Source organism: Falco punctatus, assembly GCF_963210335.1.
Source record: "Falco punctatus genome assembly, chromosome: 10".
NCBI classification, from domain to species: Eukaryota; Metazoa; Chordata; class Aves; order Falconiformes; family Falconidae; genus Falco; species Falco punctatus.
Genome location: NC_137590.1, coordinates 31,855,696 through 31,871,015, shown reverse-complemented (window position 1 = coordinate 31,871,015; position 15,320 = coordinate 31,855,696). Strand labels below are relative to the sequence as shown.

Genomic DNA, 15,320 nt, shown 5'->3' with positions numbered 1-15,320 from the left:
TAAGCTATAGCAAAGGCTTAGTATGAATTCTGCTGTTTCCAGGCAAAAAAATCAGTATGCACTTGTGCATTGCTGTGCACATGCTGAGTACAGTGGTTTCCCACTCATCTGCCATCTTTGTTAGGTAGATGAACATCATTCAGACTCATAGTGACCTCCAGCTTCCATAAATTCCCCTCAGGTTTTTAGTTGATTACAGGTGGAATAAGATTTCAGTAACAACTGCTTAAGTCCATAAGCCTGGAAGTTCACAGGTGCCTAAATGTGAGACTTGCCAGTGCCTTGAGACTTGCAGCATTGCAGAATCCCACTCTTGTGTCAGATCACGACATTAGAAGAAAACTGGCTCTGCAAACTGTAAAACTACATCCTTACTCACGTCCCTTAAGTGAGCTGGTTTTCAAAATTGTTTTCAATTTCAGGAGCACTCAGTAACTCAAAAGCAGCACTACTTATCTTTAGATGCTGGGAACTGAATTGTAAGAATCTAATTTAGTGACCTTTTAAAAAAACTAAAGAACAGGGTATATATTTTTAAGGCTCCTTAAAACAATCATGAATACTTGATGGTTTTTAATATCTAATTTGTAATGAAGAGCCTTCTGAGTCAGTGGCTGGCATGAGGGTTATGAAATGCTCTTTATGTGCTAGGTTAATGTTTTTAGTCACTATTCAATAGTCAGTAGGTTAGAATTTCAACAGAAAAGATGCATTGAAACTTTTTGCTTTTGAGCATTAAAAGTTAACAATGCAATGTTTGGGTTTCCCCCCTCCTCCCCTCCTTAATATTGCAAATAAAAGCCTCACAACCTGACCATCTCAATGTGAGGTCCTCATTTGCTGTTTCAAGCCACAACAGTGGTAATTGCAAAAATATCCGTTTCATCCCTGCAACGGCAGTGTGCACATATCTTTCCCGACTGGCTAGCTCCCCATGCAAACTGGTGTTCAGAAGTTGTACAGCCTTCCAATCCACACAGCACTGTCGCTAGCGCTAGTGCGAATTCTTGCAAGATTTGCACTTGTTTGTGGAACAGCTTTGTTGTAAGCAAACCAGAAAGCTAATTAGTGTTTCTTATTTTTACATTTGCTTTTATGGAGTAAAAGAATTTATAGAAACGCTACCCTAAAGCCAGTACTATGACCTTGGAGTAACCCAGTGGTGAATTATATATACACATATATAAATGACAAGATTTCTTTTATTATCTGTGACCCTTTAGAAACATTTCATCCTCACACTACTTGCTAATACCACCCTCCACACACTGGAAGGGGAGTGGTGTATAATTCTAATTTTATTCTGCTTTTAATGTTTGTATTTCCAAAATCAAATGGTTTTCTAGGCAGTCACTGTAACGGCCCGCTTGGTTTTTGCTGCTCTCTCTGTGACCCTTGAAAGTGCTGTGGACGTCCCGGTTGCCTGTCCTACTGGGGCTGAGGTGCCAGGTCACCCACCAGCCCTTCTCGGGCTGCTGGCATATGTCCCTCTCTTCTTGGTGGTCTTGAGATATCTGCTCATGACACAGCTACACCATGACTGCAGCTTCTGGACATGATAAATGCACTTTTGCTTCCTTGTAATGGCTAACTGGGCTACAAATCCCATTAGCCATGTGTGTCCAGCCCGCAGGCTGTGGGGCTGCTTCCGTGAGGAGAGGTGGTGGCTGTGAGGAGAGGTGGTGGTCATGGGGAGGGGCAGTGGTCATGAGGAGAGGTGGTGGCTGTGAGAAGAGGCTGTGTCTGTGAGGTGGTGGCTGTGAGAAGAGGCTGTGTCTGTGAGGTGGTGGCTGTGAGAAGAGGCTGTGTCTGTGAGGTGGTGGCTGTGAGGCTAGTCCGTGGCTGTGAGGAGAGGGTGGTCATGAGAAGAGGCGGTGGCTGTGAGGAGAGGCCATGTCTGTGAGGAGAGGGTGGTCGTGAGGAGAAGTGGCCGCTGTGAGAAGAGGCAGTGGCTGTGAGAAGAGGCGGCAGCCATGAGGAGAGGTGGCTGCCGTGAGGAGAGGTGGTGGCTGTGAGGAGAGGTGGTGGTTGTGGGGAGAGGCAGTGGCTGTGAGGAGAGGTGACAGCCGTGAGGAGAGGCAGCCACTGTGGGGAGAGGCGGTGGTCATGAGGAGAGGCAGCAGCCATGAGGAGAGGCCTGGGGTTGCCCTGTGCTGGTCCTGGGCAGCCCCAGCTGGTCCCTCAGTGGCCCTACCACAGGGCAAGCAAAGCCACCAGCCAGGCTGGTGGCACCCCAGGAATACGCACTCTGGAAAGGGCACAAGGCTGCACCAGCAGTGAAAAGCGAGGTACAAAACGTGAGGGACAGCGCTGCCAGCAGCCAGGCTGGAGTGGGAGAAGACAGACGTGACAGGAATGGAGTGAAGCCAAGCCTGGTAAAATGGCAGAGATAGGGGATTTTAGTCTTCATCTGTCTCTTACCATCCAGCTCTATTGTAATTGACAATAAATTAAATTAATTTTCCCCAAACCAAGTCTGTTTTGCCCATGTCGGTAACTGGTAAGCGATCTCCCTGTCTTTATCTCAACCTGTGAGCTTTTCCATGTTATTTTCTCCCCAATCCTGTTGAGGGGGTGGCAGAGAGGGGCTGGCAGCAGCCTGGGTTAACCCATCACACTGTGCTGCTTTCCATCAGTGTCAACTTTTATCCTCTAAGAAAGACTGAATATTGTAGAAAGAATGACTCATACCCCACCTTCTTTGCCCTGATGGCTTACCTGAGAAGGGAGAAGAAAATTCTTTTGAACTTTACTTGATAAACCTGCATTTGTTTTTACATAGAATTCATTTCCTGCTCTTGAAAATGCAATACACACTATATTATGTACTAAAGTTTTAGTCTACTTTTAGTAAAATCTAAGTCATCTCCCCCAGATATCTGAAGTAGATGTTAAGTTGGTTCCTAATGTTAAAAAAAAACCCACAACAAAACAAAACAAAAAACAAACAACCCCCCCCCTCCCCAAACCAACAAAAAACCTTATTTTAATAGAGAAAGTACAGAACACTGAGAAAGCCATTATAACCTTTGGGTTCTGTCTTTAAATTGTAATCAAGTTTATTGTATCATCTTGTTCATAGTATGGTGACTAATTATTTCTGAGCCGAGAATGTGCAGGCTTTCAGAACTTTGTGAAATGTGCTTCTTACTCTCATATAAGCAGAACATCCTATTAAGCAAGGATAGCTCGAACTGAAGAATATGCTAAAAGGGATAAGATCCCAGTAGTAGGGAAACCCCCTTCCCACTTACTACTGTATACAGTATACTTCATTTTCAGTATCCAGGACATCACCAAAAGCTGGGACTTTTTTCTATTTTCAATTGTTCTAGTTTTCTAGTGCAGAAAAAAATAATACCTTAGCCAAAATATTTAAACACTGTTGATTGCAAAATATTAATTTGTGATCCTTTTGTAGCCCCTGTGTGGTACTGAAAAGGGTGGCAGGAAACAAACAAAGAATCAAAAAAGTTTTCATTTGTCACCCAGAGTTCTGACTCTGCCCCTCCTTTACACGTTTGTCTAGCCACTGAGTCACTGAGCTTATAGTATTGTGTAACTTTCATTTCTGTGGAGGCTTGTTATATTAGAGAAATTGTTCCAAAGAAAGCAACAATTATGACATAAGCACATCTGGCTCTTGCAAATTATTCTTTATTAAGCTTTCATTTAATTACATGTGCTGAAAGGTCTGCTTTTGATTACTGTAATTTTTTTTATTTGTCCATCTGAATGATAGTAATGTTGGAAATTACATACAAACCACCTGGCTTTTTTCTGACTAATAAGGCAAAGTTTATATAGATCTATATGTAGAAGAGGGATTAGGATCTTCCCTGTTTATGGTAGAAGAATTATGGCTGATGCTAATTCAAGGTGAGGGTTTAAATTTGGTCACTGGAAGGAAATTAAACCTATTTGGTTTTTTTCAGTAAATATTTTATATTGGTAGGAATAGCTTATTTTAATACACAAATGTTTTATTATGTTTCAGTTAAAATTTTTAAAAAATTCCATGAGGGTGTTTTTGGATTTTCATCACTACATACAGGAAATTTTAAGGCCTACTTTCCTTATTAGCATTTATAGAAGTTACAACAATCACCATACAGCAAGATGGAGACATGCCCTGTCATCTATTTTAACTTCCATTGCTGTATAGAGAAGATGCAACATTGCCTTTTGGTAGCAAACCATTCCTATGTCAGCTGCCAGCAGAGGTTCTGGAGTTGGTGGATAATTTCTGGGTAAGAACAGAAAGACCTGAAGTATTTTTTTGTTTCTGACAGGGGTTTATACCTCCTTTTCATAAACAGCCTTATAACTTTGCCAATTTTGTTTTTAGTATTAGGGCACAGAATAACCTTTCACTCATTACCATGACCATCATTAGCAAGAAGGAAAAAAACCCAACAAAACAGCTAAAAGTCAAATTAAGAAAAAAGATACTGGGGTGTGGAGTTTTCCAGTCATTTTTTTTTTCTTTTACAAGAAGGGAAAAGCCCCTAACAAGAAGGGAAAAAACACAGACAAGAAAGTGCTGAAAAAAAATATCTATTTCTTTTAAGGGAAGAAATAGCAGAGCAATAAAAAGTATGTACATTTACAGCTTCGTTTCTTAGGAATTTTGCAAGAATATATTATATATCTTCTTGTCTTCCAGCAACTGTATGCAGCTCAGCTGGCAAGCATGCAAGTTTCTCCTGGAGCCAAAATGCCATCTACTCCACAGCCACCAAATACAACGGGGGCACTCTCACCCACTGGAATGAAAAATGAGAAGAGAGGGACCAGCCCGGTAACTCAAGTTAAGGTATTTTTCAGTAAAGAAAAAGTGGTATCTGAAAAGGGCAGTGAGATTACATGGTCTATTTAATTGTTTTACAATTGGAAGTTGAACCATGTGGAAGTTCTTCAATATTAAAATAAAATTTTCAGGTTTAGTACTCTATTATCAGCATACAGAAGAGAAGAGAGCGTTTACTTCTTGCTTCCAAAAATGCCAGGCATCCCTCTTGCTACCACAAGCAGCACAACAGATTCATCAGTAAAATGTGATATTTTCAAGGTTATTTTTTAAGCTAGTCATGTGCATAAACGGTGTCCATTGTTTCATATTGAATTTTTGAGTATCTTAAAATGTGGTGCGAGCTTTCATTGTTAGGGTGAGAGAGAGTCTGTAGATTTTCTAATTATTTTACAAATCTCTAGTTGTACTTATTCAACAATTTTGGAAAAACCTCACATAAAAATAAGATGTAAGTCAGGACTCGAGGGAAATATTGTGTCACTGCAGATTGATTTGACTTTTGCTGATTTCACACAGCTGCTGACAACCGGGCTGCTCCTTGTTGGTTTTGCGCCATTGCTGAATGCTTGTGCCTGCTTATTCTCACTTGCTTGGAACGAGGCAGCTACAACATGGCATTTGCCAGCAGCTTGAAATGAACATCGTGCACCCCATGAAATCTGTGGTGCAGCTCATACCTTTGGGTGGAACTGGCTGGCTTTTATTGCTGTGTTCTCCTACAGTTGTTCTGAATTTCATAAGACCAAATATGCTCAGAAGCAACTTAATTCAGACTGTTAAAAAACACCAACGTTTAGACGTTTTACCAAGTTGAATGATAGCACTATAAAAGCAGAACTATTAAACTAGATCTAAAGAAGGCACAGAGTGACTGTGGAGAGAGAGAGAAAACGCACTTTTTTGCTAGCTGCTAACACCTTACAGGGACACAGTCCTTAGCCTTGAATCAGCCTGGGAAGATTTTACTCGCTTGAGGTGAGGGTTTCTTTTTTATTATTATTTTTTGACATGAGAGTAAAATATCATTCTTTTTTTTCATTATCATCAATCATCATGGTAAAGTGTGGGTGAGTAGATATTTCTGCCTGGGCTGATAAATTTCTATGACACTTTTTTGCTACGCTGAGAGTACTAATAAATAAAAACTATTCCATTATGGCCAGATCTAACATTTATTTAGCAAGGCGTTCACTTTACTTAACTGTGGATGTGTATTAGTCCAATATTTTACCTCTTGTAATCCAATGCCAGGCTTGAAAGCAGTCAGTGAAATTTACCACATATGCAGAGTTTGTTATGGTCAATACAGAAGCCACCAAAAGCAAAGCCCAACTGTTTCAGCAAGTTGCCATAGTCTAGTGATACCTAACACCAATGATTTATGGTATTGAGAATATACTACTGACTACTTTAATGTGAAAAAGTAATTTCATGAGTGAGCCAAATGGATCTACACCAAACCAAACCTTTACTATATGAGTAAAATTTTCCCTGGTTAAATTCAAGCACATATCTCCTTGAACCAAGGCCAATACCATTCCAGCTTTGTGGCCAGCTGAGTCCTATTACAGCGTTGACCACATGCAAATTCTTGGGGGTTTCCCTACATAATTTAACTTGAATGGACTGAAATATATGTTAATAAAAGAGAAGCCTTTTTATTGTTGTTTTTATTAAGCACGCTATTGCATTGAAAATATTAAAGATAAACACTGCTTTGTGTGGACAAATACCAATGGCTAATGAAGAAATTAATTATTAGTATAGAAACAGTACCCATACGCAAATTTTTACCTTTATGAGACATGACAGTTTTGGTGGTCATACGTTGCTTAACAAATCCTCTATATTTTCTCTGTTTTTAAACAGTTGTTTCTATTAACTACATGCATTATTTATAGAACTAATGGAATTCTTTTACAGGAGTCTGATCTTTCAAAAGTAATGATAGGGGCTTTTTAAGTCAGTGACCAGAATGTTTTCCAGCTTTTTGATTGCCTCGCTGAAATGAGAATGCTGTCTATGAAGTGCAAACAAACAGGTTCTGGCAGTGTTTAGTTTTTTTTTCACGATTGTATCAGTACTAGGCAGAAAATTATTTGGAAATTGCACATAGTAGCATAGATACATTATGTGTACACGCTCACAGTACCTAGTCTGGCAAACTTCATAGTCGGAAAGGGACTCTGAACTCTTAAAGAAATTTATTGAAGCCACTTTGTATCTGTGTAAGGAAACAGCTTGCATATAAACATGGGCACAAAGCATAAGAATGGACTATGCCCCTTATACCTTTGGGTTTCTGCTTTCACTTGGACTCTGAACAGGTGTGGACATTTGTGCACACTGCAAGGTCAAGAAGAACAAAAATGTCATGCACTTTTAAGGAAATAGTTTAAAACCGGAGGTATGATGGCATTATAAATACCTGTTTGTTACATTTTCCTGTTTAATGCATTTGTATGATCAAATGTATGTTGCTAAATCACTGCTTGACAGTAAGGAGAACAGAAAAGATGAGATAATGTAGCGTATTATTGTCTTCTGACATGTATTGCTAAGCTTTGAAGTGATCAGTGCAGTGTTTTAAAATATGGACGATATTCTAGCCTAATTCTGCTTTGGGCATATTTTAAGTATGTCTTACTGGGCTCTTTAATTACAGAAAATCAGTTTCACAATTTTCCAAATGCTCTGTCTTGCTTAACATATTAAGCAAATGGAACAAGCTCAAAGAATGGGAAGAGGGTTACGTTGTTGATATCCTGATCAAAGAGATTAATTGCTTGGATGAGTCTTATTCTAAAAGTTAAGATATTTCTTTGATGGACTTATTCTCCTATAGCATTGAAAAAAGAGATATATGTCAGAGAAAATTTCTTTCATAATTGCCTATGAGAAGTATCAAAATATATAAAAGTGCTGATACGAGATTTACATACCCTTAAAAAACATTCCTTCTCTGTATACAAATAAACATACAGATACATTAAAGGCTGAGTGCAGCAGGAATAACTACAGGATACAGAAATAATACAGAAGAATCAAACAAGAAGCAGAATACCATTTATGTGTAAAAAAAATTGATTTTACATAAATCTGTCAAAAATACATGACACATTTGAATAATAAAATACTGTAAAATATACAAAATGAAATAGTAGAAAATAAAATATATTTTGAAATTTATATAGTATGCATTTATTACCATAGTAATTGAAGGAATTTTAATTCAGTGAAATTCTTATCTCCTGTTATGGGGAAACAGCATAGATTGTTTTACTAAACAAAAGATGCACTCAAAATAAGATGCATGGATTGCATAAGTTAGCAGCAGCATTAAATGTGGGCCAAAAAACTGTCAGGGTTTTCAAATGATTCTTTCATAGAAGTACTTCTGATTCCTTAGTTTCTAATACATTTAAAAATAAGCTACATAACTTATTTTTATAGTGCCAGGAACTTTTCAAATAGAACCAATGCAAAAGCATTACTGAGCTGCTGGAAATTTTAAATAATTCTTTGTAAATGCCCTAGGTTAATATAGATCTCCGAAAACACATTAGGAAATTAAGCTGTAATGTGAGCTAATTCAAATTTTAATTTGGCAAAAAGAACGATCCAGCCACATAGTTAATGTAAATAGAAGCATAACACAGAGAAATTAATGAGGTTTCCTTTCGTTGAATCTTAAAGGAGGCAGATAATTAGCTTCTTTTGTTATTATTGCTGGAGAATGTGGTATTGTCTTCGAGGTGTAAAGTAACTGCTGCTTGCAAAATGATGTGTTCATTTGTCTTTTCCTAATAATTATTTACATTAAACTCTCGTAGGATGAAGCAGCCCAGCCACTGAATCTTTCAGCCCGACCCAAAACAGCTGAACCTGTCAAATCCCCAACGTCTCCAACACAGAACCTCTTCCCAGCTAGTAAAAGCAGTCCAGTGACAGTGACAAACAAGAGTGGCATCCCCAGCCCGATTGGTGGATCTCTGGGAAGAGGATCCTCTTTAGGTAACTAATCTGTCCCGGGGAAATGGGAAAACTGGCAAGTTTTCTACATGAAATCTGAGCTTCAGCACACTTACTTCTGAATTCAGTAGATATTTGGGCCTACATTTCTGTTTAAAATGGGGAAACAAAATTGCAGAAAAGATTTGTAAAACCTTGCCAAGGTTTTACAAGAGTAACCAAAATGATGCAGCAATGATATGCATCTACAAGAAATTCAGCAAATAAATATATAATGTAAGAAATATACATACATAGAAATATATACAGAGTAAGTAGATGGAGATGCATATATAAAATGTGTAAAATGGGTTTGTATGAGCATTTTCCTCAAAGTCACCAATTGGGTGTATATATGCAAAGTTAACTTTTGAATTTTAACCTCTGGATTAAACAAACAAACAAAAAATCTTTGCGCACACATAGAGCCTGACTAGATACTAGAAATACACACATAATGACTCATGTGATTAGTGTACCTGCAATGCACAAGTTTTCATGCACTCTCTTGAACCATGGTCCGGGAACACTCAGTATGTCCATGGTTTACAGTAAACCACAAGCCAGGCAAGAAGGTAACTTCAAATGAGGTTTTCAACTACTTAGCCCAAATATACCATTAGTTTTACCCAGAACAGCATTCTAAAAGAAATCTAATCCTCTGCATGCTTGGTATTAAGTTCATCTTACAAAGACCACGTGCTGAATATATTATTTTCTTTTTTTTTTTTTTTTTTTTTTAACAAAGACAGAAAGGCTTCAGTCTAGCCAGTTTATTTTATTATTTGTTCATGTTTTCATTATTTGTTCACCCATCTGTCAAGAATTGTTAATTTATATGGTTCCAAATAGGGAATTTTTGACCTGTGTTCAAGATTCTTTAATTAAGAAATAAAGCTTAATAAGTAGTGAAACAAAATTGATCTGAAAACTATGTATCAAGACTACCTTAACCAGTCAAGAAACAGAATCAAGAGCTGCAAAATGTAGATGATCAGCCCTAAAGTTCAAATAGTAAATTTTAACAGTGACTAAATACTTACTACAGACCACTTATTCACAATCTGTACCTCAAGAGTACTTGTAAAATATATAGAAACACTTGTGAATAACGAACAGATATGTTAAATACATACATTAAATATATAAAAATTATGATTTGTTCCATTCCCAAAACACTTGGGAACATCATGATCTCTGAAAGGTACTTTCTGCAGCTAGCTAGATATTCTACAATGTCAATTTATTTCCAGGTATCACTGCACTATCTAACATTTAGAAGTGACATTCCAGTTTGATGTCACAGACTATTCCAGAGAAATGGCTAGAGAAGATACACCTAAGGTGTGAATATTTTTCATGCAGTCATAAAACCTTGTCCTCTCAATCCTTAAGTGTAAAAGAAGCCAGGGAAATGTCAAAAATCAGCAAGCAACACAGGAGCTTTTGCTCCATTTTTACAATAAATTCGGGTGATTGGGAATCTAAGTCTCGCTAAAAGTCATGCAAATATAGTTCCCAACATAGGCTGCAGAATGGAACTTAGTTGCTGAATCAGTTTAGAGCACTGGGAATTTTACCCAGCAAGAACACTGGTTGTTATGTAATATGTTACTTTTATTTTGGAGAGGGGTGCTTCATTCAGACAGAAGACATCACAGTTCCATCTCAAACATCACATTTTGCATCTCTTCTTAACTAGACCACAGTATTAAATAAACTATTTGGTTTCCAAGATAAAGCATGAGAAATCTTTAATCTCAAGCTTTTTTATTTTAAAAGAATTCAGGGTCCTTCGAGGCTGAATTTGCTATATTTTACTCAGCTGAACTTCAGTGAAGTCAAAGGAATATGAAGATCGTCTTTGAATAATTCCAAGTCTTACCCTGTTTGTTTTTTATCTTTCTGTTTCTTTGGTTGGTTTGTAGGGTTTTTTTTTACAGTGGACTGTTAGTAGGTACACAAATCTAACAAATCTGGCTTTTTTATAAAAGTAATTTGCTTGTCAGGCAGATGCACAGGTCATGCACAAACATTTATTGCTCAGTGTTTCCTTGCTAGAATGTATATGCATTAATCTAACCATGTGTGGTATAGATACTTCCACATAGGAACAGGTGCATGAAGTTTAAGCTTCATCACAGCAACACAAAACAACCAGTCACCAGATAATTGATGTCTTTTGGTCTCAAATCAGAAACTGTATCTGAGGCACTCATCTTTACCTCTACCATGTATTTTAAGATGTGACAGGAATATTTTGTGTGAGTTTGATGCATGTTTAAAAGTTTCTCTTTCTGTCCAGAGTGGCAGAAAGAAAAGCATTTTTTCTTTGCTGATTTAGAGCTGTATACTTACGTTAAGGTGATAACAAGCTCTATCCCCCAAAAGTAACTGTGGGTGATCTTTCCAAAATTGCAAGCTAATCTGGAGTGATGGTTCTCTTGGTAAAGAAATTCTAAAAATTGACAGACTTTCATGGACAAGTAAACAAGATTTCTGTCTCCTTCTTTTTTCATTTTATTAATTAATGTTAATACCTCAAAGGCTCTCACTTAAGAATGAAACTTAAGAACTTCAGAATACTGTTGTCTGAAACACATATTTAACTTTGAACTTTGAGTCCATGTGTATGTTCAGATACATCTGTATCAGGCGATGCTAAGACTTTGGTGGTTGTATTTGTAGCAGCAAAAGACGTGCAGAGGCTTATCAATCACTTCTGTATATTAATTCAGCCTTCAAACAGACAACAACTGCCATTCCCTCTGCTTTTGCAGATGTTAGTTGGGTGCAGCTCTTACAGTATGAGAACCGAGTGCTTACGCTGGATTCTAATTTGGATAATTACCTAAATAAAGTAAGTTCTCTGTTTACAGATATCCTTTCCAGTCTTAATGCACCTGCCCTATTTGGGGACCAGGACACAGTAATGAAAGCCATTCAGGAGGCTCGAAAAATGAGAGAGCAGATCCAAAGAGAGCAGCAGCAGCAGCAGCAGCCACATGGTGTTGATGGAAAATTGCCCTCCATGAATAACATGGGTCTAAACAACTGCAGGAATGAAAAGGTAATGTCTCCCGTTGCCACACAGTCTGTCACTCATTCTTCTTTTCCCTGCAAATAGCTTCTTATTTTTATATAAAATTTCTTTTTGGAGCTTTTAGCCATCTCTGATTTCACGTTAAATACACCTTGTCACTTCACAGTACTGTGCTACAAACTTCTCTGGGTTTACATGACAGCATTCAAAAAAAAAAAAATCCTGTGCACTCATGTGGTGAAGCTGTAAGCATGCATATAACAACATGGGAAATTAATTGATTGATGCTACCGTTGTTTGTGGTCACTAGATTTTCAATTGTACTTTTGAGAATGATTGGATTGATAAATACGGCAAAAGGGCCAGTTATGTACTAGCATGGTTGAGTATTACAATGCTGTGGAATGTACCTGAGCATGCTTGAATCTGAGGCTCAGATGCAACAATTTATGCTCAAAACTGTGATTTTGGCTTTTAGTTTCAACGGGAAATTAGAGATCAAATTTCTTTCTTGAATCTTGGCCGTAGTTTCCATATGTTAAAATGAAATGGGTCGCTACAGTAAAATGGTGAATGAAAGAAAGCAATGAGAAAACATGATCAGTATTGGACTGGGTAGGACATCATCCAGTTTACAAAATAGCAAGCTGAGATCACATCCAAAAGGTGAGGAACAGTTTCTATCACACACACTTCAAGGACTGCTCAGAGGACAAAGAAGTGTCTTGGAAGTTTCTTTGTATCTGTGTTGTCCTGCTCTGTGGCCTTTCCAAGATCTACCACATCTGCTCCAGGAGCAGGTTCCTGGGTGTATAACAGAGCCAGTGAACACTGATCAGGTAATTGGCCAAGCTATAAGGCATTCCTTTTGATGAAGAATGCTTCTCTGTTAGCTTCCCTACAGGTGGCTTATGCTGCAAAAAATACAGCACACAAGTTATTTTTCACCACTGACACAAAATCAGTTACATACCACAATACTTATTCCATTTAACTAGAAAGGAAAAAAATATTATCCCAGTATTCACTATGGCACTGGCAAATAGGAACAGTTATGATGCAATTTAGTAATAAATGAAAATAAAACTGACATTCATTAGCTATAAAGCAACTGGTGTTTCAGACTATTTGCTGGAAAAAATAAAAAACATGAAAACCAGGTAGTTTTCAATGCCTATAATTCATTAATAAAAATACTGCCATATATCTGTATATTAGTGGGTAGGTTCTCTGTGTCTTGGGGTAGGGAAGGAAGATTTTATTATACTCCAAAGACTAACAAGAATGTTTAGTCCAGGTTGAATAAAAGAATCAGCAGAATATTAACTATATCTTAAACTGTGAATTTGATGATACTATGATCTTTTCTCAACCCACAAGGGAATATTCAGTGAGTAAGTGGATTGTAGCAAGGCACGGAAAGGAAAAGAAATGTTGTAAACAGACCCATCAAAGATTGATACATACCTTTTAATCTACATTTCATATTTTTGCTTGATAGGTTCTTTGCAGGACTCAAAACCAGAGAAAGGCTCAGTGCCTATTAAAAAGATTTGCTAAACTGTTGCCACACAGGATTAACAATGCTTTTACAAGTCAGATCAGAGGCTAATAAATATTTATTTCTGCTAGTGTTAGTTTAAATGTCAGCATTGAAAAACTCACTTAATAAAGATTGATACTATGAAATAATACAAAAAACTAGTAACTGACCAAGCAGGCCGCATTCACAGAACACTAACTGTAAAGTCAGTGTTTGTCTTTAACTAAGAGGGAGGGTACTAAACCCCAAGTTATAAAAATAAAATAAATGTCACACATGATCAGTATTAAGAGTTTATAAAATTATCCTTATTTTAAAATATTTTTTATGAGTTGCAGTGGCTTGACATTTAAAAATATCTAATACACTATAAGGGCTATTAAAAGAATTCTTAACATTTGATTTGACTTTGAAAAGTACGTATAAAAATGGCATCCACTTACTTATCAGGTCTACTCCCTGAGTATTTTCACTACCATGTTTATGTCTTGTATTCAGTATAACAAGTTTCCATTTTGTCTTTCACCTTTTAAAGCAGAGTCCGTAAATATTTCAGTGAATAGTCTGAAAGTTCTTTTTTGTTCTTGTTGCTAGCAATACACAGATTAATGTACAGCTTCCAGATTGAGGTTATACATCAGGCAGTCAGAGGAGAAATTTATTTTTTTTTACTTGCAAATACAGCAAAGTCAATTGGAACTCTTTAAGAAATACAAACAACATCATTCTTAAATGCCACCTTTTATGGTGAGACTTTTCACGATGGCACTTGCAACTTTTAAAACCTAAGAATAAAACAGCAGCATGCAAATCTGTTGTTAAGTCTCTCAATGCCCTTATATAATCCTGCTGGTTTATTTATTGTAGCATGTACTACAGAGTGAACCATTAAGGCAGGAGAAAGTTGCAATATGTACTCCAGTTTTACCTCTATTACCCTTGCTCTGTAGATGCAAGAAAAGGCAGGGTTTACAAAAGAATGGGATAGAAATCAGTAATTTTAAATTATGATCTGTCCCGACTGTCTGTCCTAAAGAAAATAAAAGAATTAAGTCAGTTATGAATACTAAAGGAATGTATTGATATTTTATATTTTATTTATATTTTTAAGTATAAAATACATTAAAACCAGAAGCATCCTTTGCAGAAACAGAATTCTAGAGTACTCTTTTTTTCCCCTTTACCCTCTGCCTTTCAATTTTTACAATTTTTATGTTTTCAGGACCAAATTTTCAGAAATTGGCTTCAGGTAATTAGACTTCTATAAATGAGTAACTAGAAGCTGGCACTAGAAAAAGATGACAAATTAATTGCCTGCAGCTGGTTTAAAAAAGCTATTGAGTTCTGGTCAGTCACTGGTCTTCAAGTTCAGATAGCTGGTAATAGTTTGTTGTGCAAATGATTGCGCTGACAAAATTATGTACGTAGCTTCAAAGCCTGGGCTTAGGCCTTTTTGAAAATATGTCATTTAAATCTCAGAAAGCTTTGTATTTGGTTAGAGACACAGAACTAAAAATTGCTTCTGTTCATATTCTGCTGTTCAAAAAAAATCTACAAAGCTTTAAAAGTGCTCACAGAGACTCACTCATCAGAAAGACCAGAACAAAAACATGAAGCACTCCGGCACAGTCCAACTTTTTCATTTGCTAAACATTAAGGTTAGGCTATGCTTTTGAGATGATACCATTCTATGGACATCTACAACTCCGGAGTTAGTTCAGTTTGTGTACTGTTGTGGGTTAGGCTAGGCAGGTAAGCACCATGCAGCCGCTTGCTCACTCGCCTCTAGTGGGATGGGGACGAGAATCAGAAGGCTAAGAATGACAAAACTCATGGGCTGAGACAGTTAAGTAAAGCAAAAGCTGTGCACAGAAGCAAAGCAAAATAGGGAATTTATTCACCACTTCCCA

General features: G+C 37.2%; 1 protein-coding gene across 12 annotated transcripts in view; it reads left to right on the top strand.

Annotated features, from left to right (window-relative positions):
- Positions 1-15,320, top strand: part of SOX6 (SRY-box transcription factor 6) — a 372,602-nt gene that overhangs the window by 302,422 nt on the left and 54,860 nt on the right. For all 12 annotated transcript variants that reach the window (XM_080404703.1, XM_080404708.1, XM_080404705.1 and 9 more), the window contains 3 exons: positions 4,667-4,816; positions 8,647-8,827; positions 11,704-11,894. In XM_080404703.1, the coding sequence (XP_080260829.1) occupies positions 4,667-4,816; positions 8,647-8,827; positions 11,704-11,894 (522 nt within the window). The remainder of the gene's footprint in view (positions 1-4,666; positions 4,817-8,646; positions 8,828-11,703; positions 11,895-15,320) is intronic.